The sequence below is a fragment of the Dasypus novemcinctus genome, chromosome 17 (assembly GCF_030445035.2).
Source record: "Dasypus novemcinctus isolate mDasNov1 chromosome 17, mDasNov1.1.hap2, whole genome shotgun sequence".
NCBI lineage: Eukaryota > Metazoa > Chordata > Mammalia > Cingulata > Dasypodidae > Dasypus > Dasypus novemcinctus.
Window position 1 is genome coordinate 73,331,329 of NC_080689.1, and position 24,182 is coordinate 73,355,510.

Here is a 24,182-nt window from a genome sequence, read left to right on the forward strand (position 1 = left end):
TTCTTCATCACCTTCATAAGCCCAGAGCCTCATCCAGGACTCAAAGGAATGTGTACTTAATAAACATTTGTGAAATTGGTTCAATTCTATTCTAAATGCTCTCTTGATTAGAGAAAGGTTCTTAGCAGATTAGAAGAATAGATTTTTGGTGTCTCTGTGTTCTTCTTTGTCTGATTAGCTCAACTGAGGAATACAGTGTCAATGAGGTCAAGGCCTTCATCGTCCTTCCTGTGTGGAGCAGTTACTTTGTACCTCAACTGGCAGTCATCTCAACTAGCTGTCTATAACCATCATGGTACTCAGGGGAAGGAAGAGTGAACGTGCCTAAATTCAGGGACAGTTCATCTTAACATTTAGAAAAATGTCAATAAATATATTCTTATTGATGCTAAAAGCTGAATTTCACACATCAGTATGAAAAGAACACCTTGCTTAGTCCATCCACCTGTTTTAGGCATTTGCCTTTGAAAGTGTCTCTGGTGCATTGGAGGTAGCACAAGTGCCAACTGGTCATCAGAGTTTTGCAGTAAGAGCAGTAATTGTCCATAGATCCACCAGCCTCCAAGCCCCATGTCTACCCTATGCCTCTCCATGTTTGTCTTCCAGGTGAAACGATGAGAATCGCATCTTCAGAGTTTGCTGATGACCCGTGCTCATCGGTGAAACGTGGCACCATGGTGCGGGCGGCAAGGGCTTTGCTCTCAGCTGTGACACGCCTACTCATCCTGGCAGACATGGCGGATGTCATGAGACTTTTATCTCATCTGAAAATTGTACGTATGAGGAACTTTTCGAAATCTGCTCTATGTGGGTGACAATATGGAACGTTGTACATGGTATTGAATTGTAATAGATGTTTCCATACTTACCAAATCTCTTGAATTATGTGCCCCATCAAAAGGCATTTTCTTAATCTTCCTTCCCATTCAGATAGTACCTTTTGAAGATGTTACTCTTAGTTAAGGTATAGCACAACTGAATCAGGTAGCCTTTAAATCCCTATTACTGGAGTGTTTTATAAGCAGAAGAACCTTGGACAGTCAGATAGAGAAATCCATGGGGAGTGTAAGAAGGGAGTTAACTGAAACTAGAAGAGCAGACACAAGGAGAGAGGTTGCCATGTGACAGGATGCAGAGCTGTGAGCCAAGGAACCCAAGGATGGTGCAAGCTAGCACCAGAAGGCTGCAGACTTTGGGGGAGAAAGCTGCGTCTTGATGACACCTTGATTCCAAACTTTCTAGACATCCAAACTGTGAGCCAATAAATCTCTGTTGTTAAGTCAACCCATTGTGTGGTATTTGTCAAAACCACTGGCAAACAAAGATACCTCATTACTCACCCTTGTAGTACAACCCCAATAATTTTCATCCCAAAATTGGAGTAAATAATATATTCCAGAAGTTATATAAGACAAACCTAAATTGTTTTCCTTCACCCAAACCACAAAGTTTGGATCCCCCCTTACTTCATAGATTACACAACATACAATCTTCCAGACTACAGAGGCTGCCCTTAGAACACCTGCCATTGTCCTATCTCTAGCTTCAAAGCAATCCAGGCCTACTTGGTAATTCAGGTTAGGACACTTCCTGTACACACCGGAGTATGGATTAGAAGCTGAATATATTTCATTACCTGCCCAGCCTTATTCTTCTACCTATATGGATTTTGAGGCCATCACAGCCTGGCAATAAAAAGGAGTTCTATCCTCACGTCCCGTGACCATAACTTATTTGGCTTCACCAAGCTTGGCTTTCAGTGCATCTGGATTGGGTCTCTGGGCACATATGTGCCACATCAACCCATAGAATCCCACTGTATGTTCCTTGCTTGTCAGGGTTCTTTTCAATATTTTTATTCCCTGTTGGAAGCAGAGCCTTGCCCTGATCATTCGTTTTACTAAAGCAGAGACCAGGGCAAGCTGCCCAGTCCTTAACTGCTGGCCTTTTTTGTTTTCTTAATAGCTGTCTGGTATCTACTTGCAACCAGGATAGTTCAACACCTGACCTAAGATGATGTAACTCAATTGCTAGTAATATTTTCTTTGCCTAGAGGTTCCTAATTCCATACCCTCAGTGGATTCAGGGCTAGGATAATTACACTAACCTTAGTTGGATCTCAGGGACTCAGGTGATGTGATCTCAACCATGGGCTTTCCACGTTGAGGAGCCAACCTACTGTTGACTTAGACTGCCTAGCTCTGGCCATTCCTTTGTGTATTACTTTCCCCATCAGCCATCCATCAAGGTCTTAGTTTTCTTTGTTAAGGAAATGGAACAGGTTATGACAGGAAGGCAGGTGAGACAGAAAATTCAAAATGACAGCCTGCTGTTTCCACACTTTTGATCTCAGGTTCATTCCCTGGGGAAGGACATCAAGAAATTTCCTCATCATAATTATTCTCTGTCAAAAATATTGTAAAGTTCCTTTTAGGATGAGCTGGCTCCAATAATGGGAACAAGATTTCCATGTATAAACTCCCTAATATTATAAAAGTCCTCAAATTCCAGCACCCCCAGCCTGACCTCCGTGGTCATAAACATCATGAGGTATAGCTCTTCACAGTTTTGCCACAGGTACCTGGGAAGCCCAGGACTAAAAGCAAAAGCTGCTTGGGAGAGTAGGTCCTCAAAAGCCAGGAAGGACTCTTGCAAACCGGATGAGGTGAGTAATTTGGGGAGACCCTTTACCTAGTTCAGAGGATTATTGAGGTACAGTATAGCATGATGAGTAACCATTTGGCCACCAGATCAGACAAACTGTGTTTAATCTTGATGTGCCCTTGCCAGCTGTGTCATAACCCACCACAACTCCTCCTTAAATTTCAGACTCTGTTAAGATGGGGCTAAAGGCAGTACAGGGTTATTGGGGTGACTAACAGGAGGAAATTCCTTTGAGGCACAGATTCTGGTGCCAAGTGAGTGTTTTATAAATGGCAGTTCTACGACCATTGCAGGAATACTCGTATCATTTTCCTCCTGCAGTGCTGGCTGTCTCTCTTCTGTTACAGTCATTTTTAGGCTACAAATAACATCTTTCTCAAGTGTGTTGGGTACAGGTTGTGTCCCTTACAGCCTATTCATTCGTCAAAGGCAGTGGGTTTTTGTTTTGTTTTGTTTTTTTAAATACATTTTTATTTAGTTTTAAAAGAGACTTAGATTGCATAAAAAGTTACATTAAAAAAATAAGGGACTTCCATATGCCCCACTCTCCACACCTCCCACTTTTCCCCACATTAACAACTTCTTTCATTAGTGTGGTACAGTCATTGTGATTGATGAACTTATTTTGGAGCATTGCTCCAAAGCATGGATTATAGCATATATTGTAGTTTATGTTCTCTTGCACTCAATTCTAGGTTATGGCAGGATGTATAATGGCCTTTATCTGTCATTGCAATGTCATTCAGGACAATTCCAAGTCCTGAAAATGCCCCCATATTACACCTCTTTTTCCCTCTCCCTGCCTTCAGCACCTCCAGATGCCACTGTCTCCACATCAATGATATACTTTCTTCTATTGCTAGAATCACAGGTCTGTACTAGAATACCAGTAAATCCACTCTAATCTGTATTTTATTCCCCAGTCCTGAGGACTCTGGGTTGGTGATGCCCATTCCATCTCTAATTGAGAGGGGCCTTCCATTCCATATGACTGATGAATGGGACTCTCTTGCTTGCCGTTGCAGACTCTCTCAGTTCCAAAGGCAGCATTTTAAGAAAGATCTTTCCCCAGGTGCACTGTCTTCCTTTACCAAAAGAGAACAATAGGACAGAACTGAAGGTGACTAACTTTGCTTCCCATATGGTATCATTCTGTCTGGTGGAAGGCCCTGTTTAGTGAGGACAGGGGAGTGATGACAAGCGAAATATTCTCCCTGAACAGCCCACCTGCCAAGAGCACACCCTAAATCTGAACCTGTGCCGTGATGGATGCACCAGCTGCCGCCTGTCACTGCCTCTCCACCCACCTGTTCAGACCAGGGCTGCAAACCTCACCGCAGCCTGCTGTAATGCGGAGTCAATTGTATTCTCTTCCCTACACAGCAGATTCAGGGAAGCTGAAAAAAAAGAAAAAAAAGACTTAGCCCCAAATCTTGGAAAGGTTAACCCAGCAATATTAAGTAGTCCTGTCAGACTGTCAGTAGTAAAATTTAAAATGATTGTAGACTAAATAACACATTTGTTCTACTTAGAGCACAGGCCCCCTTGCAAACAGCAGTGGTGGTATGTTGCTATCTTGTGGAAGAAGGAAGGAACTACAACTACAGTCTTCTCGGGCTGTCCCTGAATTACTCAGGGAGTATCCAGGGTAATACTTGACATTCAGGTCAGCCTGGGTTTCATAACATGGGGATATTGACACCATTAACAAAAGACAATGGGTCACCAGTTCTTTACAAATGAACAACGTACATCATTCTACTTCGTAGCATTCCATGGTAGCAATTTCAGTCATAAACAATAAACTCTTGTATGTATGCAGCTATTTGTTTTTAACTCAGGATGAAGAAAATATTTTTACATGTTTTGATGGAACAGGTTAGAAATGATCACATACACCTTTCTCAAGACTTTTTTCTAAAGAAACAATGATTTTTTTTCTAATTGTTGTATGGATGACAAAATACAGATGAGAACAAAAACAATGACAGATCCTTTCAAATAATGATGAATAGTGGTTCCTATTGTCTATCTGTTCAGATTGAGTGATGTATTTTCCTGCCATTGTGACCAGTAAATCACTATTTTACCTTTAGGCATTTCACTTTTTATCTTTCAGGCCATATGCCAAATTTTTATTGACATTCTTTCCAGTTATGATTTTTCTCATCTCTGAGTATCTTACAAGAACACAGAGGGGATTGCTATCTTATCAGAAACTTAAATTCATAATTTTCCATAACTAGTTCACTGAGTAGATGAAAGATAGCCAGTTTATTTTCCTAAAACACCCATGTTCATCCTCCCTTGAACCCCAATACCTAATAGTAGCCAAACTGAGCAATCATAACCAAATATTGGGTAGCCTCTCAAAATGAATGAAGCACAAGGAATCCTTCAGAAGCCATGTAGTTTGGCTGTGCATAGCTCTTTGCTTTCTGCCACCTTAAAATTATCTTTGGATAAACTCACTACCTTTCCCAATGTGGAACATGACTCCTGGGGATGAGCCTCCCTGGCATGGAGGATTATTAGTAAGTATTAAGCAGAGATGAATTTATAAAAAGACCTTGACCAAAAGGGGAAAATATTAAATTAAACTGAGTCCTTATGGCTAAGAGATTTCAAAATGAGTCAGAAGATCATTGCAGAGAATACGCTTATGCATGTCTTGGGCAGATTTCACAAACTGCCACAGCAAACAAAACCTCAAATAAAAGTGCTCCTGAGAGCTTTAGGGACATCCAGACACCTGAGGCAAGCCACATGGCCTCATGAAATCAACACCTCCTCAGTGGGCCCTATTTGGAAATATATTAAATTCTATTTCCCTGATATAACATAATTACACTCATTCATAATTCCCCAAATCATGATTCTACTCCTTTTATTTGAACCTATAATGTTCAATGTACCTGTTAAATATATTTCTCAGAGACTTAAAACTTTGGATTGTTCATTTGCTGGTTGGGCCTGGAAACCCAGCAGAGTTGCGGCCAACTCCTTCTCTCCTGTTCTTCGGGCTTGCGCTGGACAACTAGCAAAACAATGATGATGGACCAGTCCCAGCCCCCCAAACAAGGAGTATCTTCAACTGCAAGCAAAACAATTCCTTTCCTCTGCCACATAATAGCTATGTCCCCTTTCAGCCTGAGGCAGTCAGAGCAGACATCATCCCAAATCTCTCAAGACTGAGGAATGAACAGGCATAAGAGGGGACTGTAACCACAGCCCAAAGCAGATTTATTGCTTTGTAGTTAGTATCTTGTATTAACAGAGCAACTGGTAACATTGATATCAAAAAATAAAATTAAAAAATTTATATTTGGAACTTAAATTTATATGACTACTGGGTAGTCCTCATATATCATAGAGATATTTTAGTTTGCCCCTCTTTTACTACTTGTTCTATCGTGCCAGTATTTTTGTGTGCTTCTATACTGAGCTCTTTCCTGAATATGTTATTTTGAGAATTCACATGCCTGAAGAAGGATTTTGCTGATGATGTTCCAATTCAGGATAGTCATGAAAGTGAGTGACATATCGTTCCAAAGCAGAGTTAGCACCCAAATGGGGATATGATGTTCCTGAGAAAAGCTAAAGGAGTCATTGGCATATTAGACATCATTTTAAAAATACTGAATTATAATCACTTTTGTTGTGGAGGTGGCCAGCTAGTGATTCCCTTGCCAAGCCCCTGGTGTATTTTACAATCAGATGACTTTGTCAGAAGGTAAGGGTGAAATGTGGCACTTCAATTTTAAAGGAATCCTGCATTTTAATCAGTGATCATATAGAGGGGTATTTCTTTTCCCTGGTTTCTGAATTAATGCAATCAGGTTATATTGTCAGTTCTAAGCATTGGGAATGGCCTTACACATAAACACATCTTGACTTGGGTGTGTCTTCAGACTAAGTCTTGGGATAATGATAGTCTCAATTATTTCAGAATTTCACTCTAAAAAGTAGAATACCAAAATAGAAAACAACAATCTCGTAGCCCGCTTCTTAGTGATATCACATTTTCTTCCTGGTTAACAGAGGCCAGATCTAATGCTGCTGTCCCATCATTTGGGGTCATTGATGAGGCAGGATGCTGTTAATATTACTCTGTTTTTGTCATTTTGGTACCAAATAATCTTGTGTGTCCCCAGTAAGTGATTATATCCCAATAATCTGCTCTTTAGTATTGTGGCTCAAACATAGCCTTCTGTTTCAATAACAGCCGTCAGTTGGTCTAAAATGTGTTTGTCTCTGATTATAAATGTGGATTATAATACAGCTTCTTAGCCTTTCTTTCCTGTGAGATTTATCATGGTGCTAACTTCACACAGCTGGTTGTTTAGAATATAATTGCTTATTCAGTTAGTTTATTCAGGAAATACCTTTTGAGTGCCTACTGTGTGCAAAATGCTGTGCCAACATAAATATATTCAAAGATGCATAAGAAATAGCTCCTGCCTTCAAAATCTTGTGGCCTCGTGGGGGAGACATTAAGGAAGAGTAGAACGCTTGTTGGGAAAGTACGTATTGCTATGATCTCACTTAGAAAGAAAGTAGTGAGATGATTTTAGTTGTGAGGAAGAACCCAACATACAACCTGGCCCTACATTTTATTTAAAGAAAAAAATAGGAATATACTGGCTCAACAAACTAAAAATACTGAGGCAACTGGCTTTAAGCAAGTCTTGATCAAGACACAAACAATAAAACCAGGACTAGGTTTCTATCTCTCTTTCTTGGTGAGGGCTCGGTTCAAGGTAGGCCTTTCCCTCATATTCTCAAGATGGCTGCCAGCCATTCTCAAGATTATGTGTCCTTAGACTAAAGACTGCAAGGAAGAGGAAGATCTTTCCCCGATGGCTCAAACAAAATTTGTCCTATCGTATTACCTCTTACCTGACTCTACATCTTGTGTATATCTCTAAGGTTTTAAGTCAGAGGTGGGACTTAGGTATGTCGATTTATTAAATTACCAGTGTTACTCTCTTCCCTGCCAAGCTGGGATAGTATTGATTCAACCTAGATTGTATTGTTGGTTAATTCTCGATAATCTGAGAAAGGGGGGTGTGTCTATGAAAAAGAGGTCTGAGGATTGGATCTCATTGATCCAAATGCGATTTCTCTTACCCCAAACCTATCTCTGGGCACAGATTGAACAGTCCTGGGTCACAAGCCCCAGCCTGAAACTGGGGGCTTGGAGTTGGGGATGACTGGAATGAGATTAGCCTCATTAAAAAGCCCAGCACGTCTCACTCTGGGTCCAATCAAGAGATTGAAATCACACAGTAAATGCACAGGGAAGTTTAGTACCAAGGATTATTAACTCTAATAGCAGGTTGGAATAATAAGGGATTGGCTAGTGAGAAAGTAAAGAAAGCCTTAAAGAGTATAGAAATATCAAGTTTAAACAGAGTAGCCACTACTGCTAGGACTGAGATAGAGCACTTAAGAAAAGAGCATCCTCCCCTCACCACCAGGGCTGAGATGAGGACCTTGTTGGTGGGTATAAATCACCATTGTTCACCAGATGACAGAGAAGTTGCTGAGAAGCCACACCTGTGGAACTTTCTGGAAATTTGCCTCTAGAGTGTTAAGGAAAATGGAAAATTGCTCATGGGCAGGGGTCATACTGGTGGCATTCTGCTCCCAAAACCACTCAAGCAGGAGGTCTGGGGGGAAGCTGCTGGCTACCTGGTCCTAGAGGAGCCACACATGCTACAGGGACCTAGCCAGCAAGTGTGGAACACTGTTCCTTATTGTCTCCCCACTCCAAGATGGGAGATTTTGAAGGCACTACGTTCCTCCTGCAATGTCTCTCTCATGCCATCTACTGACAAAGCCTAACATGGGACCAGCTGTGAAAGAAAAACTAAAAGGCCCATCAACGCTGTCACATAGCAGGAAAAAAGGATGAAGAGGTAATACATTGATAACTTGCTCAGGGGAAGAGTGGTCTCCTGAAGGAAAATTGATTTATTAAGGAAATAAGAAGGGAGATGGATTCAGATCTGGCAGCAGATGTCAAACATAGAAAACTTCACAAACCAAGGAAAGGACAAGGACATGAGAGCAAGAGAGGAGACTTGCAGTTTTTGGAATAATATAAGTGAGTCTGTGTCACTAGAGCATAGCAGTCAAGGTGGGAGAATCAGTAACAAAGGTGGTTAGAGAAATCCAAGTGTGGTGTGTCTTGGATGACATGATGATTTCTTTGGCCTCCACCATATCAGAGATTATGGGGAGCTACTGAGTAATTCTATGCATTAAAATCCAGCTTTTGATTTAGATAGATAATTTTGGTAGCAGCGTGGAGAATGATTTAGAAGAGGAGTGATTCCAAAGAAAAGAGACAGATGAAAAGACTGTTGAAATTATTCAGGCCAACAGATGAATTAACGTCTGCGCTAAGAATATGGTAGTGTGTATTGTGAGAAAGTCGTAGATTTTAGAGACATTAAGGAGAGAGAATGATAGGACTGGCAGACTGGTCAGATGGAACATGGCTCTTCCTGGGTCTTGATAACCAACCATTCAATATACTCCAAAACCAAACTCCATCAACTTTATTAACCCATCCTTTCTGTAAAGTTAGGCAGCGTAGCCTAGGAGTTGTGAATATGGGCTCTGGGGCCAGACAATCTGTATTCAAATAAAAACTCCTGCACTTTCTACCTATGGACCTCTGAAAGGTCATGTAACTCCTCTGCTCTCAGGTTCAACATCCCCAGGCTCCACTAAAGACAAGCAATCTGGGAACTTCCTAAGACCTCCATGGGAAATTCTTGGGAACAAAACGACCTCCGCTGGAAACACAGTTTGTGCGCCCAGATGCTGCTGATGTCTTTGCCCATGTTGTGTGATCTGTGAACTCCCTGCCACGACTGCATGCCTGCCCCAACTCAGGTCCTTGATTCAGATAAGGAGACAAAGCACAATGTTTGCTGTTTACAATCAAGGAACAACTATGTGGGCCCCAAAAAAGCTCATCTCTCTCTAGGCCATTTACTTTGCACTTTTGACGTCAATTTCTCCCTTTACTTTTTTTTTTTTTAATGAATAAAGCACACAGTTTGCTGCCCCAAAGAAAGCACACTAATTGCTGAATAGACACCCAAATGCCTAAGACTAAATTTTGTTTATCTTTTTAATAGCAAAGCATCTTAAGAGGCTGAATGATTCATGAAGCTCAAGACATAATTTTATATTCCCCCCTTTTTGTAAGATAGATTCTGTTTTCCCTGCAACCGTGAACACTGATGCTCACTATATATTGAAATTCCAATTCTAGTGATTCCTCTCAGCTACTCACTCTTGCTTGGTCCTGTCGGTGGATCGTACCTACCTTTTGGAGTTAGTTCTGACCCTGGAGTGTTGATGTTTGTAGAGTCAGTACACACTGGAAGCAGATCTCTGCATGCTTTCCTTTGAAACACTTGGCTCATTTCTTTCTCTTTCCCCCTTCTCCTTTGATAGCGTCCAGTTTCTACGTGTGCTAAATAAAAACTAAATTTGGGCAAAAAAGACTCCCAGCCTCAAAGATTGCCTTTCCGGTTTAAATTTGAAAATTTAAACCCTTAGAACACTTTCTGATAATGAGTGAGCTGTTGACAATATTGACTAGTGCCATTATTCTAAGAAAAGCTGGAGTTAGCCATAGAAGTAGATGATAACTTATGTTATTGCTTTGCTTTATTAAACATGGCATTTTAAGAATAAATGATCCTAGCATTTAATCATTCTTGCTTTCTGATGAAATCAGTCTCCTCACTTGATATCAAGGAAATAGAAAATTTTAATCAAGAAGCCAGCTTATCAAGGAAAGAGAACACTTAATCAAAAAGACCGTTTTATCCAAGAAAGAGAGCATTTAATCAAGAAGGCCAGCTTGTCTTTTGGAAGCAAAAGAAATAAAGTATGATAATGCTGAAGCACCAGTGGTCAAATCAGGCTCGATGGCTAAATGAGCTCAGAAGTTAGTATAGGATCCTATATGCATTTAACAATTCATTCATTCATTCAAGTTGATCAACCCCTTTTTCCAAGATAGTATTTTTAATTTAACTGTGAATCCAGAACCTAACAAGAGAGTTATATCTGGCTCATTAAATAGTTCAATCAGTGTCTACAAGCTCATCAATCATATGAGCCTGGAATGAGGTCAGTCTGTCCAAACAGAAATGATGTTCATAAAAGCCATGAATTATAGCCCTGGCTATGAGCAGTGGATGTCGACAGGGAGCACCAGACTATAAATTCCAGGAGGGGTACGAGCAGACTCCGGGGTTCAATACTCTCTCCATCCCCCCACTGCCTGCCCTCCTCATAGTAGGTGCTTAGTAAATATTTGATGAATAAAGGGATTGTGAGCCTACTGTCTTAGATAAAACCAAATTGAACAAGGAAAAACAGAGGCTGATTTAATGGCTCTGTCTCCAACAATTTGACAAAGCCATTGACTAAATGGTAGTGGCAGGCAGGCTATAGAAGTGGAGATGAAAGCTCCTTTGAACCAGGTCTGTGGGAAGACCAAGATTTTAAGAGTTTTCACTGACAAGCCCTGAAAATGGTATCTAAACCCACTAATTAAGACACAGATTTGAATATCTTTTCTAGAAATTTCAGACTTTTCAGCTCTACCTCTGCTCTGGCTGTGAAAAACTAAAGACTGGAACTCAGCAGAGTCCCACATTTGAGGTTCGTGGATCCCGGGCTGCCTCCAGGGTCCTTCCCAAGTATGTGAGGGCATTTTCAATGGGGAGGGTAGACCAGCCACCTTGGAGGGGTCCCTTCACGTCTGCTTATTGGAAGCCCTGTCTCCATCCAAGATAGAGTCCCCCAAACTTCCCTTTTATCAAAGTGTGCTGCCATTAGCACGACCTTCTCAGATCATCACCCACCGCCCTGCTCCTCTCCTCTGCCCTCCCAGCCAGCTCTCCTAAGCAGGCTGTGGGAACATAAAGTGATGCTCTTCCTTGCTTAAATTACTTAAGTCATTTTTCCGCTAAGGCAGACACTACACAACAGGTCAGTATCTCTATTTAAGGAGCTCTTAATTCATGCCAGCCACTGTCCTTAGCATTTGATATTTTACTTTTCTCCTGGCCTTTGATTCTCACAAGCACACTATGTAGCAGGGAGAGACGAGTAGCCTCAGCTGATCAAGAAGGAGACTGAGACTTGGAGAGGATAAGTGTCTTGTTCTGGATCACGTAGCTAGCAAGTGACAGAGCTGGGATTCATGCCTCAGAGCAGTAGGACCCAAGAGCCCTCCCCACATGGACGTATCTGTTGGTCGTGGGACCTGGGGCAGGTGCAGTTTGGATAAAGTGCCCCTGCTCTGCCTTTTGCTTATCTGATACCCTGGACAACTTAATGGCCAGTAAAGGTTTGAGGGCAAGCAGCAGTTTGGATCATAGGAGGAGATTTCTTGTACCCTCACACCTAGAAAGACCATTGGCTCTGATTTAAAATAAAAACCTGATTTTTATATTAACTTTGACTTGTCAAAAATGCCTGGGCACTGCCCTCCTTTTTTCTCCCTTCTCCACACTCCTTTGACATGCACTTTATGTAAGCATATCTATCTATCTATCTATCTGTCACCTCTTTCTATCTATCACGTATCTAAATCTATCATCTATCTATCAATCTTCTAATAAGGCTGTGTGTAACCAGAATTTAGACTTTGTTCCAGTTTCCTCCATTTCTGTGGGACCTTAAATAAGTTCTAAATGTCGATTAGATGTCACCTTTGACTAGATGACCTCTCCAGATGCTTCTAGATTAAAACTTTGAATATGGTTTAGTCTATCTTCATGTAGACAGATGCCCATCATTGGTGTTTCCTTTTAAAAGAACACCATTGAAGTATAAATTCAGCTCAGCTCTCTGGTTCTCCAGATAAACCAACATGAAAAAATAAAGTTATGTGTAGCATGGCAAAATAAGTGGTCTAAATTGGTCTGATTAATAAGTGGTGAAACGTCTGTTTTATGTATATTAAAAAGCAAGTCTGGATTTAGTTCCCTGTGAGATAATTATTTTGTTCTTCCCTGGAACTAACTTTTATATCCTAAAAAAAGATTTACAACACAAATTAACAGCAAGAACAAATTAACTGCCAAGAACAATCTTCCCAGTGATGGTGGAGAAAGCCACGTTATGTTGATTAGAAATCTATTAGAAAGTGAGATATCACTGATTTGTTGTTTTAAAGAGTTGAGGTATGAGCTTTTCATTAAATTTGAAAATGTTTTAAATGGTTCATTCCATACCATAAAATGTGGTTTGGCTTGAATATCTAAAAAAAAAAAAAAAAATTCCTAACACACAACAGTGTTGTCCCTTTGATAATTATATTTCCTTCTTTGCCTTGAATATCAGAACTTGGATAAGAATTGAAGTGACTTATAATGAGGAGTTAAATCACCATTTTATATGTATTTTTTACAATTTGGGAGAAAAATGGCATATGGGGTGTGGATGTAGCACAAGCATTTGAGCACCCATTTCCCACAGAAGAGGTCCCATGTTCATTGTCCAGCCCAGTATGAAAGAAAGAAAGAAAGAAAGAAAGAAAGAAAGAAAGAAAGAAAGAAAGAAAGAAAGAAAGAAAGAAAGAAAGAAAGAAGGGAGGGAGGGAGGGAGGGAGGGAGGGAGGGAGGGAGGGAGGGAGGGAGGGAGGGAGGGAGGGAGGTAGGAGGCATGTGGACACTCTGAAGAAGTTGAGAATGAAAATAAAATTTTATTTATGTGGACTCTGTAGATTGAAGCCCACCCCACACACCAGTCCAAACACTCCCCTTCCTTGTTATAACTCAGTCTTTATAAATTGGTTAAGATACTTAGAATAGCTCATCTATTTAATTGAACAGTATTATCATATCTACAGGGTAAAAGTAGATATGTGTGTGCACTATTATCATCCTTTACTTGGTAAAAATTGATAAGGAAGTTGTATTTACCACCTTTGTGAATCTGCCAAGCTTACACAAAGACGTATCTTTATAGCTAGAAACTGAGTTAATCTTTGGCTTTCTCCATCCATTTCCATGGTCATTTATATTTCTGTGCTGCCAAACAGTGAATTATCTGTATATTGTCCTTGCACCCAAACTAGAAGAGCTGAATTCTGCAGCAGACTTGATATATTCTCTGCATTTCTCTTGGCTCTTTCAGAGCCGCCTTTTCTCTTTTTCTACTATCTCGCCCAGTGTTTGTCGGGACCTCTCTACCAGGTTCAAGCACTTTGGAATTTGCAAAAATTTCCTAGACTTGTCCCTGATTCACAGAGAACCATATGCTTGGCTATTTGAACTCATCAAATTATTTCTACAAAGATGTTACTTGACTGATGATAAATTAATGAATTATCTCACCATCATGCCATAATTTTCAATTTAATGAATTCACAGGTATTTCAACCATAAAGAGTTACCAATTGTGGGAATTTCTTACATATTAAGATAAGATAGTTTTGGAGGGGAGGCGATCTCAGTATTTCTCAAATCCTAAAATGATTTATAAAGGAAGCTTTGCTTTGGCTAAGTTCTTCATTCAATTCCAAGGCACTGGAAAAGTTCAGTGTGATCCTTTGCCAAAATTTAGAAACAAGGTGCATCACAAAAGCAGCAAGTTTACTGTCATTCTGTCTTCCCTGCTCCATGCCCCAAGAATGCCACATTACATGCCAACAATATTCCGAACTCACTTGTTTGCAGAAGAAATTCAATGTTTCCTTTTTCCTTTGAATGAGGAGGTGTAAAGACAGTTTAAAACTACAATGACTTTAGTGCCAGATATAGAGGTTTGCCAAGGGACTTGGAAGACTGAAGATTCAGATAATCCTAAAATTTCTGAAACTTCTCCAGATTTTTTGTTTGTGAACCACTACTTCTACTTTTGCTTGTGAACCAATTCCTCACCTGCGTATTCCTAGAATTTCTTTTTAAATTCCATACATGTTCTTAAATATACTTAGGTTTTCCTGTAAAATTAGAAGTCTATATTCCTTTATTAAAATCATAACTAAATAAAATGCAATAAATCTAGCATCTTATTTACTCCAAGTATGTGGCAATTGCTATCATTTATATTCCAAATATATTGTAATCCTTAAACAAATCTTTATTCTGAATATAAATGATTGTTGGGGATACTTTCCTCTTATATTTCATTTAAATGTTACTGCGTATCAGTGTTAATTTTTCATAAATTAGCATTTTCAACAGGTATAATTTTTAGTAATACTTAAGTACTATCTTCTTATAAATATTTTGCTTTTTGCCACTTCAGGTGGAAGAAGCCCTGGAAGCTGTGAAAAATGCTACCAATGAACAAGACCTTGCAAACCGCTTTAAAGAGTTTGGGAAAGAGATGGTGAAGCTGAACTATGTAGCAGCAAGAAGACAGCAGGTAGGAAAGATATTTCAAAAGCTACGAGAAAAGGTGTGCATTTAAATAACCTTGTAGCTTTGCAGGCCTAAACAACTAGCTGATCACCTACGTCTGCTTCCTATCGAATAGTGTAAAAACCTGTGATGACAAAGACCACTTTCTACCTGGGCAGGTTCTGATACCTCTCTGGGCAGCAGGCTACTCTCTGGTCCCTGCCTTTCTAGAACACATTGCAGGCTCCTTGGTGCATGAGCCACTGCCAGCCTAACTACATACTATCCTCCTGGACCCTGGAGGAACAGCTCTTGAAATCGACAGCTCAGAGTGACGTGGTGCTGTGGTTGCTCTCTGGTTACCACTTTTTCTTGCCTGGACTGCTGGGTGCTCATGAGTATGTTCACCCAGAGTGGGTATAATCCAGTTGGAGATGATGTTAGCTCCGACCTATTTTGGGCATGATGGGAAATAGTAAGAAGCAATCCATTTCTGCTTAATTTAAGGCAGAAACATAGGACAGGTGGGGTATGTTGGTCTTTGAGGCTCTGATATTTAAAGGCTTGGGAAAGTGGTCAACTTTGGAGATGGAAGGGAGGAACTGGTTAGGGGATGGTAGGGAAATCAGAAGAGGGCATTGTCCCAAATGAAGAGAGTGTTTCTGGAAAAGGAGAGTCACCAGCTTTTATGAATGACACTAAATGGTCAAGTAAGGTGTAGTCTGATGTTTGACTATTGTCTCTGTAAGACTGAAGTCATTTATTTACTGAATGGTTTACTTTAGGCCTACTATGGACCAGACTCTGTGCTGTTGACTAAAGGCCCACCAGTGAACATATACATAGAGCTCCCTGCTGACATAAGGAGGAAACATGCTTAATAAGTAGACATGATAAAGTATGATGAGTGTTAGTTATCGGAGAGGGATAGGATGCTACAGGAGCAGACAGAAGGGGAAATAGCCTGGGCAGCTGTGTAGACAGTTGGTTCTAAGAAAACGTACCAGGCAAGTGGATTCCTGTGTGATAAAATGGTAGAGTGGAGAAGGATGTCAGATGTTTCCTGGTATGTACAAAGTCTTGGAAGCCAGAGGGAGCACACAGAAGAAAGAATATATGATTTCTGAAATCCTTTCTGGTTCTATGAGTCTGTGATTCTAAGTGCTATTACAGACGTCCCCATGGCATACTTCGTGTACGTGACAGATTTCTGTGTTGCACCCACAGGAGCTGAAAGACCCTCACTGTCGGGATGAGATGGCAGCTGCCCGGGGGGCCCTGAAGAAGAATGCCACCATGCTCTACACGGCTTCCCAAGCGTTTCTCCGCCACCCAGATGTGGCCGCCACAAGAGCCAACCGGGATTATGTGTTCAAACAAGTCCAGGAAGCCATTGCTGGCATCTCCAATGCCGCCCAAGCTACGTCACCCACAGATGAAGCCAAAGGCCACACAGGCATCGGCGAGCTGGCTGCGGCTCTGAATGAGTTTGACGTAAGCATTTGGGTGATACATACCGAGGGCTGTGTGCTTCCATTGAAATAGGGGTATTGGGGATCGTAGGCCACCACGATAGCATGCACTGATTTTCCCCTCTAGGAGGTTTTCGATAGTAAGATGGAATATAAATGTATATATATATATATTTATATATATATATATGTATAGTTATTAGGAAACCAAAATATTGATAGATCCAAGTTTATTTAAAGGAACTAGTAACTGTGTTTAAGCATCTCGATGCCATCCAAGGAAAAACCCTGTATGCTGATAACTTTCCTACCCCAGGAGCTATTTTAGGGACATTGTTCATCATGTGGACAGACTTCTTTATTTTCAGAGGGACAAATATTATGGGCAACTTAGGTGTAGACTGCCTGTGTGTTTTACTAGGGTGAAGAACTGCCTTCTTCTTTTCATTTTCATCAGTGACACACTCTGCTACTTTCTGATCCCACATAGGGTCCCATCTTCCCCTTGGGGAGAGACAGAAGAGATGCCTCTGTTTTAGTGCCTCTGCTAGTCACACGGGTGACCAGCAGGGTGCACCTGCTGCTTCCGGCAGTGTGTCCCACGATAGGATGGCTCTCTGTGCCTGGACCATAGCTGGGCATCAAAGCGAGGAAAAGGGCACTTGCCATCAGCACCATAGGGTACAGCCCTCCCCTCACCTGGATGCAAGTAGGAGCCCACCTGTGAGAAGGTGGAATTCAGTTGCCTGCATTCCATGTTCACTAAGAGCCTACATATTTTCTGAGGAATAGAAAGATGTATCAATAATCTGAATCTGTTTTCAAGGGTTATTATTTACTGCATGAGAGATAAAGCAAATACAACATACTGTGTGGTTTTAAATGCTATTGCAGATGCCCCCGTGGCATACTTCATGTGTGTGACAGATTTGTGTTTTGTACACACAGGCGCTGAAAGACTCTGTGATTAATCAGAATATTATAGGACAAAAATAGATTGCTTATGGCTGCAGAGACAGCTGAAGAGTTTGCTTTTGGATAGGTCGACCCAGATTTTTGACAAGATGGCTTGCAGGCTGCTAGAAAAGAGGATCAGGAACAAAGTAATGATTGTCAAAGGCATGAAGATGGATGATATAATGGAGGTATAATTATAACATGTATTCAGACAGCTATTTGCTCTCTCTTTCATAGATTTCATAAGACTCTCAACTCTTTCCCTAAAATTTTTTTAGTCAGAAAATATGTATTGAACTCAGACCATACATTATTTCATAAGAGTTTTTTTGGCAAGGATAAAATATGATAATAAATTTTAAGTATTCATCACAGAAGTTGGAAGTTAATAATATGTAATTATATTTACAAAATTTCAGGAGGTAACTGAATATCTATTAGAACTAATAAAATGGTTCAGTAATGTTATCAGTTATACACATAGAAAAGTCACTGGATTTCCCTATTGGCATAAAATTAGAAAAAAATAGGAAAAGAGATTCAATTCACAAAATAAATATTAAAATAATTTGTTAACATTGTTTCATTATTTGGTTTTACTTTATTTCTTTTTATTTGTTAGAAATAAACCTATCATGGATGTGGAGAACCAGAAAAGAAAGTTCTATAACTTTACTGAGGCACATTTTTCGCATTGTGAAGTGGGATCATGTTCCCGACATCATGGTCCAATAGGAAAATTATTGGCCCTGCCAATTTGTTTCATATTTGGGCAACCTCAATAAAATTCCCGAAGGAGAACTTTTGGAACTTGACAGAGTAATGGTAAAATTTTTTCTGGAATAAGGAATGAATGAGACTGTATTTTAAGGATAAAAAGAAAATCAGGCTATGCACTCAGACATTAAAACATTCTAATGTCACATGAATTTCAAAGTAAAAGTAATTCATCAAACATAATAGAAAATGACAAACTCAAATGCAAAATAGTTACATGATATGGTGCTTTTAAAATTTAGTTGAGGAATGGCAGATGTGGGGATTGAATCATCCCGCACCTAAGGCATGTTCAGGTCCCATCTCCTGGTGCTGTGGGTGGGAACTCCCATGTTAATAGAAGATGTTATTAGATGAAATGCACCCAAGGTGAATGAGGGTGGGCCTTAGCCCAGCATGGCTGAGGTCCTTAAAAGCAAAGGGAATTGGACAAAGAAAGAGAAGCCATGGGGACAGCCAGTAGCTGGAAGTCAACGAAAGCCAAAAGCAAAAAAAGAAGACGCTGACAGGTGCATTGCCATGTGATGGAAAAGACAAGGACCAAAGATCTCTGACATTCAGCCCCAGAACACTAGTCTTTGGAAAGAAAATATCACCTTGACGAGGTCTTGATTTTGGACTTTTCCTAACCTCAAAACTGTGAGCCAATGAATTCCCGTTGTTTAAGCCAACCCATTGTATAGTATTTGTTTTAGCATCTGGGAAACTAAAACAATGGATTATTTAGTTAAGTTTTGAGATCATTGTAATTTTATGATCATAATTTATTTTGAAATCATAAGTTATAAAGTAATACAGCTTCTAGAGAATTCTTCCGAATGATCAGACACTTCAGCTGCTGCTGTCTTCTGCCCAAGAGTGAGAGGACATCAGCTTCCCATTCTCTCTTTGTATCAAGGCCATTTTCATCGAAAGGAGCTTTTGTCCCCAGTGAATTTAACAATAGGAGGATCACTGTAGTGCTATAAAAGGATTTGGACTCAGAAAATCATGCATAAGACACTCTGGGGAAAACCTATTGCAAATTATGTCAATGGATGTGTTTTCTTTGCTACCATGATAACTTCTTATGCTGGAAAAATAGAACTTTGGGAGATTAACACATGGATATAACTATCAAACATATAATCTCAAAAGAACAAACCAAAGCAATATATTAATGAAATAATATTTTATTACTATAGGTATATTTTCTGGTTCTCAAACCATGAAAATTGCATGAAATATTATGTAATGTTGAAAATTTTATTGTTCAGCAGTTGAGAAAAAACAACATGTAGAGTGTCTGAATTAGCAATTCAGAGAAACAGTAATTCTATTTTGGGTAGTTCCCTAAAAATTACTATTTAGTAAATGAAACTTTAATTTAGTACTTTCTTGAAAATAGTAATACTAGTAAAATAGTATTAAATATTACAACGTATAAGGTAATTAGCCATTTGTAGATTTTTCCATCGTATCTGACACCAGGATACCTAGACAGTCCTTAATGATACTTGATATTCTGTCAAAACAAAAAATATCATTTCTATTTACTTTGTAATAGAATTATGAAGTCCTGTTTTGTAGTTACATGATGCATATTTTGAATTGGCAAGAATATTGACATGAATTGATTTAGAAATCACAGTCATCTATTTTGAGTCCTAAATGCTGTTCTCAGATATTAAACAAGTTGATGGCAAATTAGGTAAAAAACTCACTTAATCCTCCTGTGGTTTACTTTTCTGGAAATATCCCTTCCTGTTGCTTAGTTTCAGAGCTTGCCAGTACAATGAAGCTTTCAATACATAAAATGTCTCTGAGATCCTGGAGCAAAAGGAACCGTAGAAATGCAAAAGATGTCACCATAGCCAGCATAGCTAAGATGCTCTCAGACGGACTTTTAAACACACTTCACATTAATAGTCAAAACCAGCATTATGGAGGATAAATTGTAAAAATGGCTTAGAGTTTAATAGTTGATTAAGGTTAAAAGTAAAGAATAGTATTTTATACTCATTTTTACAAAACTATAAGGATTGATCTCTATCTGGGCAGCTATAATTGTAGTTCAATGTGTGGTGACCATTTTCTGACACTATTACCCTACCCCCATGAAATGATGATGTAGCGATTTATGAAGCAAAGGAATGAGGAAAGAAACCTAGTGTTGAAACTGTCAAGAGAGTTTCTATGATGCAAGAGCAAAAAGGAAAATGATTGCTAATCAATGGAAAACTCAGCCTCTGTGTTAATGTGGCAGCTTGAAGTAGCTGATTTTATGTAGTGAAATTATTGCCTAAGGAACATAGAAAAGACAAAAAAAATTATAATGACTGCTCAGAAGTAAATCATGTTATAATAGCAATTTTATCTGCCAGAAAACTTACAGAGTGGGAGAGAAGAAAATTGAGTGCTATTCCTACAGTTGTTGTTGTTTAACTAAAGAGAGTATGCTATTCTCTTTTTTGAAAATTTCTTTCGGAAATGAAGGTACTTCAGAAAAATTGAAATTGACACCATCATGACACTATCTTTCTAATCTATTTATTTCCCTTTTACAATTATTCTTTTCTTGTAGAATCAGAAAATAAAAGTCACCTCAAATTTCTTTAGCTTTAAGCTTTCTATTTGTACCTTTGCTTCCTCCTTTCCCACTCATCCTGGGAATTTGCTTATTAGTCATTGTCTTTCACTTGCACATTTATCTAGTCTCTCCTTTACTTGCTCCATCTCCTTAGCTTACAGAAAAATCTATCCCTGGTTTACAAACTAAAAAGGAAAAAAAATAGGCTATTATCATTATTATATTTTTATATTCTCCCTCTCTTTTCTTTCCCTAACAGAAGAAGTTTAAAGTTTGTGCTTGCATTTCTTGACCACTGGCTAGAGATTCCCTTGCTCACTCTTGTCATCTAATGTCTGCTTCTGTTCCACCTTTGTGATGCTCAGCCTGAAGATGCCCAGGGACCTCTCACTTGCAAGAAATCCATTTAATTTTAATTTCTATTTCTCAGCTGCCTCGGCTTTGGGAGGGGGCATTTAATAATATAGCCCATCCTTCCTCTTTCTTGGATTACTTCTGGTAGCACTTAGAAGATTTAAATACCTGCAGTTGAGAAAAAAGGCAAATCTGGTCTCAACCACACTGAGCTGAATTGTCATCATGACATAGCTCTACCTTAGTCATCTTTCCCGTGTCTACCTCATTTTTCATGCTTCCTACCCCAACTTCATTGGTTATCATCCTCTTTCTCCTTTTCTTTTTCCCCCTGAAGAGGTGTTGCTGTGTTTTTTCCCCTACTCTTAACCTCATTGCAATTCTCTTCCAGATCTGGTGTTCACTGGGTGGAAATGTTGGAGTGTGGGCCTAAGGCATGATGGGACATTGGCAGCACAGATCAGAGGGGACAGGGAGAATCTAGGACTGACACGATGGGTGCTTCTGGGCTAACTGCAGTCACTAGGTTTGTGCCCTGGGCAGCAGCTCTGTGCTCTGGGATCACTGCCCAAAGGTTATCCCAACTCTGGCCTGGTCTCAGGTGTGCAGATACCTAAGGGATTCCAGGCCAGCAAATGTGGCTAAGCAGCAGAAGCTCAGGTGGCAGCCATCATTTCAGAGCAGATCCCAGCCTATTTCTGGGAAATGGAGAAGAGGGTCTTGGAGTCCTGAGAATATGGATGGCCTCGGTCTAGGCTTTGGGAATCTGGGGTTGGAATCTAGTTCCAGTGGAGACCTGGAGCACTATATAGGTATGTTAGACCTGAGACCCAAATACTTGACCTCAGAGATCTGCGGGAAAGGAATCTGAAAAGGAGGAGTGTTCTTGTTGTCCCCTCTGCTCCAAATATCACTCTTAGCCTCCTTGTGTGTGATAGGATAGGGATTTCTTCTTAGTATTGCTACTGGGATGAAACAGAGGCTCCTGGAGTGGACCTGGTCCCTTAAAGAGCCACGAAACCAGAGTTCTGGCTGGCTCAGGGGCTCTGCAAAGGGCATGCTCATTCATGGTCTCTGCCACCTCAGGAAAGGATTTTCACAAGTGTCTTATCTGGGAAGTATCTCTTCACAGTTCTAGTCCTCCTTTTGCTGTGGCAGTCAGCACAATTGCTTGTTGGGGAGGCTGACCCAGGCCTCGTCTCCTTCTGGGCATCCCATGAAGTCATTCTGCCTGCAGACCTCAGGGCACGTCCACAGTACATTGTGGCGGACCCAGGCTTCCAATTGTACGTGATAATCAGAATGGGGGTGGAGAGAGGGTAGAGCAGAGCCCTATGGAAATATTGCAAACACACTCATGGGAGAACTGCAAGATTTAGCCAAAGTGTCTTAAAACAAATAGCAAGGTGGAAGCCAGCTGCAAAAAAAAGAATCCTAGTTTTGGCCCTAAAAACTATGGAATAGGGAAATTCAGGAATTTGGGTCCTGGATCTATGGCAATGCATTTCTGAATTCTTGACATTTTATGGCTAATTTTGTCTGTTTTTTAAAAAAAATAAGTTTATTCATAACCCTTATTTTCTCTGCTCTGTGCCTAGAAAGTGGTTCCCACTGACTGGCATTTAGAAGTAGCCTGGGACACAGGAGTGAAGTCAGTTTTGGATGCAGATGGCTAGCTACTCCTCTACACATAACTAACTACTGAACAGACCCTGGGCTATTCAGATAACCTCTGTAGGCCTTGGTATTTATATATTCTAGGTAAAGGTTTAACCACAGGTTAGCTGAGATGGAGAGCTTAGCATTTACCTGTGTCAGGTGAGATGTAGGAATGAAAGTTTAAAGGAAGAAATGAGTAAACAGTTATAATTGCTACAATGCATTAATTCTGGAGCATGCATCTTTCTATCTATTAATATCTATATGTATACAGCAGGCACCTAACACAGGGGGTCAGGGGAAAACTGGATTGTGGAGAATAAAACAATAGATAAATTCCTGCAAGCGGTGGTGCACAATGCAAGTCTAAAGGATGTGTGACATGGGAAGCGGACTTGGCCCAATGGATGGGGCATCCTCCTACCACATGGGAGGTCTGTGGTTCAAACCCCGGGCCTCCTTGACCCATGTGGAGCTGGCCCATGCGCAGTGCTGATGCGCTCAAGGAGTGCTGTGCCACGCAGTGGTGTCCCCCATGTAGGGGAGCCCCACACGCAAGGAGTGCGCCCCATAAGGACAGCCACCCAGTGTGAAAGTGCAGCCTGCCCAGGAATGGCACCGCACACACGGAGAGCTGACACAACAAAAAAGAAACAGATTCCCGGTGCCGCTGATAAGGATAGAAGTGGTCACAGAACAACACCCAGTGAATGGACACAGAGAACAGACAACCTGGGGGGGGGGGCGGGGGGCGGAAGGAAGGGGAGAGAAATAAATCTTAAAAAAAAAAAAGGATGTGTAACAATTACCACCATGGAGTGAGAATGAGAGAAAGTATCAGTCAGGAGAGCAGTGTTACATGCAGAGATCTGGTGGATGGGGAGAGCAAAGAGAGCTTAGTTGCTGGGGCTGAATGAAAGAGCAACGGGCAGATCCTGGAGAGCCTTGTACGCTTTCCAATATGTTAGTCAGCCAAAATACCAGAAATCAGTTGCTTTTCATAAAGGCTGTTTTTTTGGGGTAGAAGGCACAAGGCCATAAAGCTAAGTTATTTCCCTCACCAAAGTCTGTTGCCACACAAAGGAGCAAGATGGCTGCTGGTCTCTAAGGGTTTAGCCTTCCTCTTTAGGCTCCATGGTCCCAGCTTCTTCTGGTCTCAACTGTAAACTAGTCTAAGTCTTGTCTTTCTCCCCGGAGATCGCTTCTTCCCATGCTCAGCTGCTCTGGTCTCGCCACAAGGTCAGCTGGAGACTATCAGGCTCTCTCTCTTCCTGGGGCCTCGGCGTAGTCTGTGGAACCATCTCTTTTCCTCGGTGTTCTTCTCCTGTGTGTTTACTT

General features: G+C 40.5%; 1 protein-coding gene across 12 annotated transcripts in view; it reads left to right on the plus strand.

Annotated features, from left to right (window-relative positions):
* The window catches only part of CTNNA2 (catenin alpha 2), a 1,156,618-nt gene that overhangs the window by 350,792 nt on the left and 781,644 nt on the right, over nt 1–24,182 (plus strand). For all 12 annotated transcript variants that reach the window (XM_058278991.2, XM_058278987.1, XM_058278990.1 and 9 more), the window contains 3 exons: nt 607–773; nt 14,962–15,081; nt 16,284–16,550. In XM_058278991.2, the coding sequence (XP_058134974.1) occupies nt 607–773; nt 14,962–15,081; nt 16,284–16,550 (554 nt within the window). The remainder of the gene's footprint in view (nt 1–606; nt 774–14,961; nt 15,082–16,283; nt 16,551–24,182) is intronic.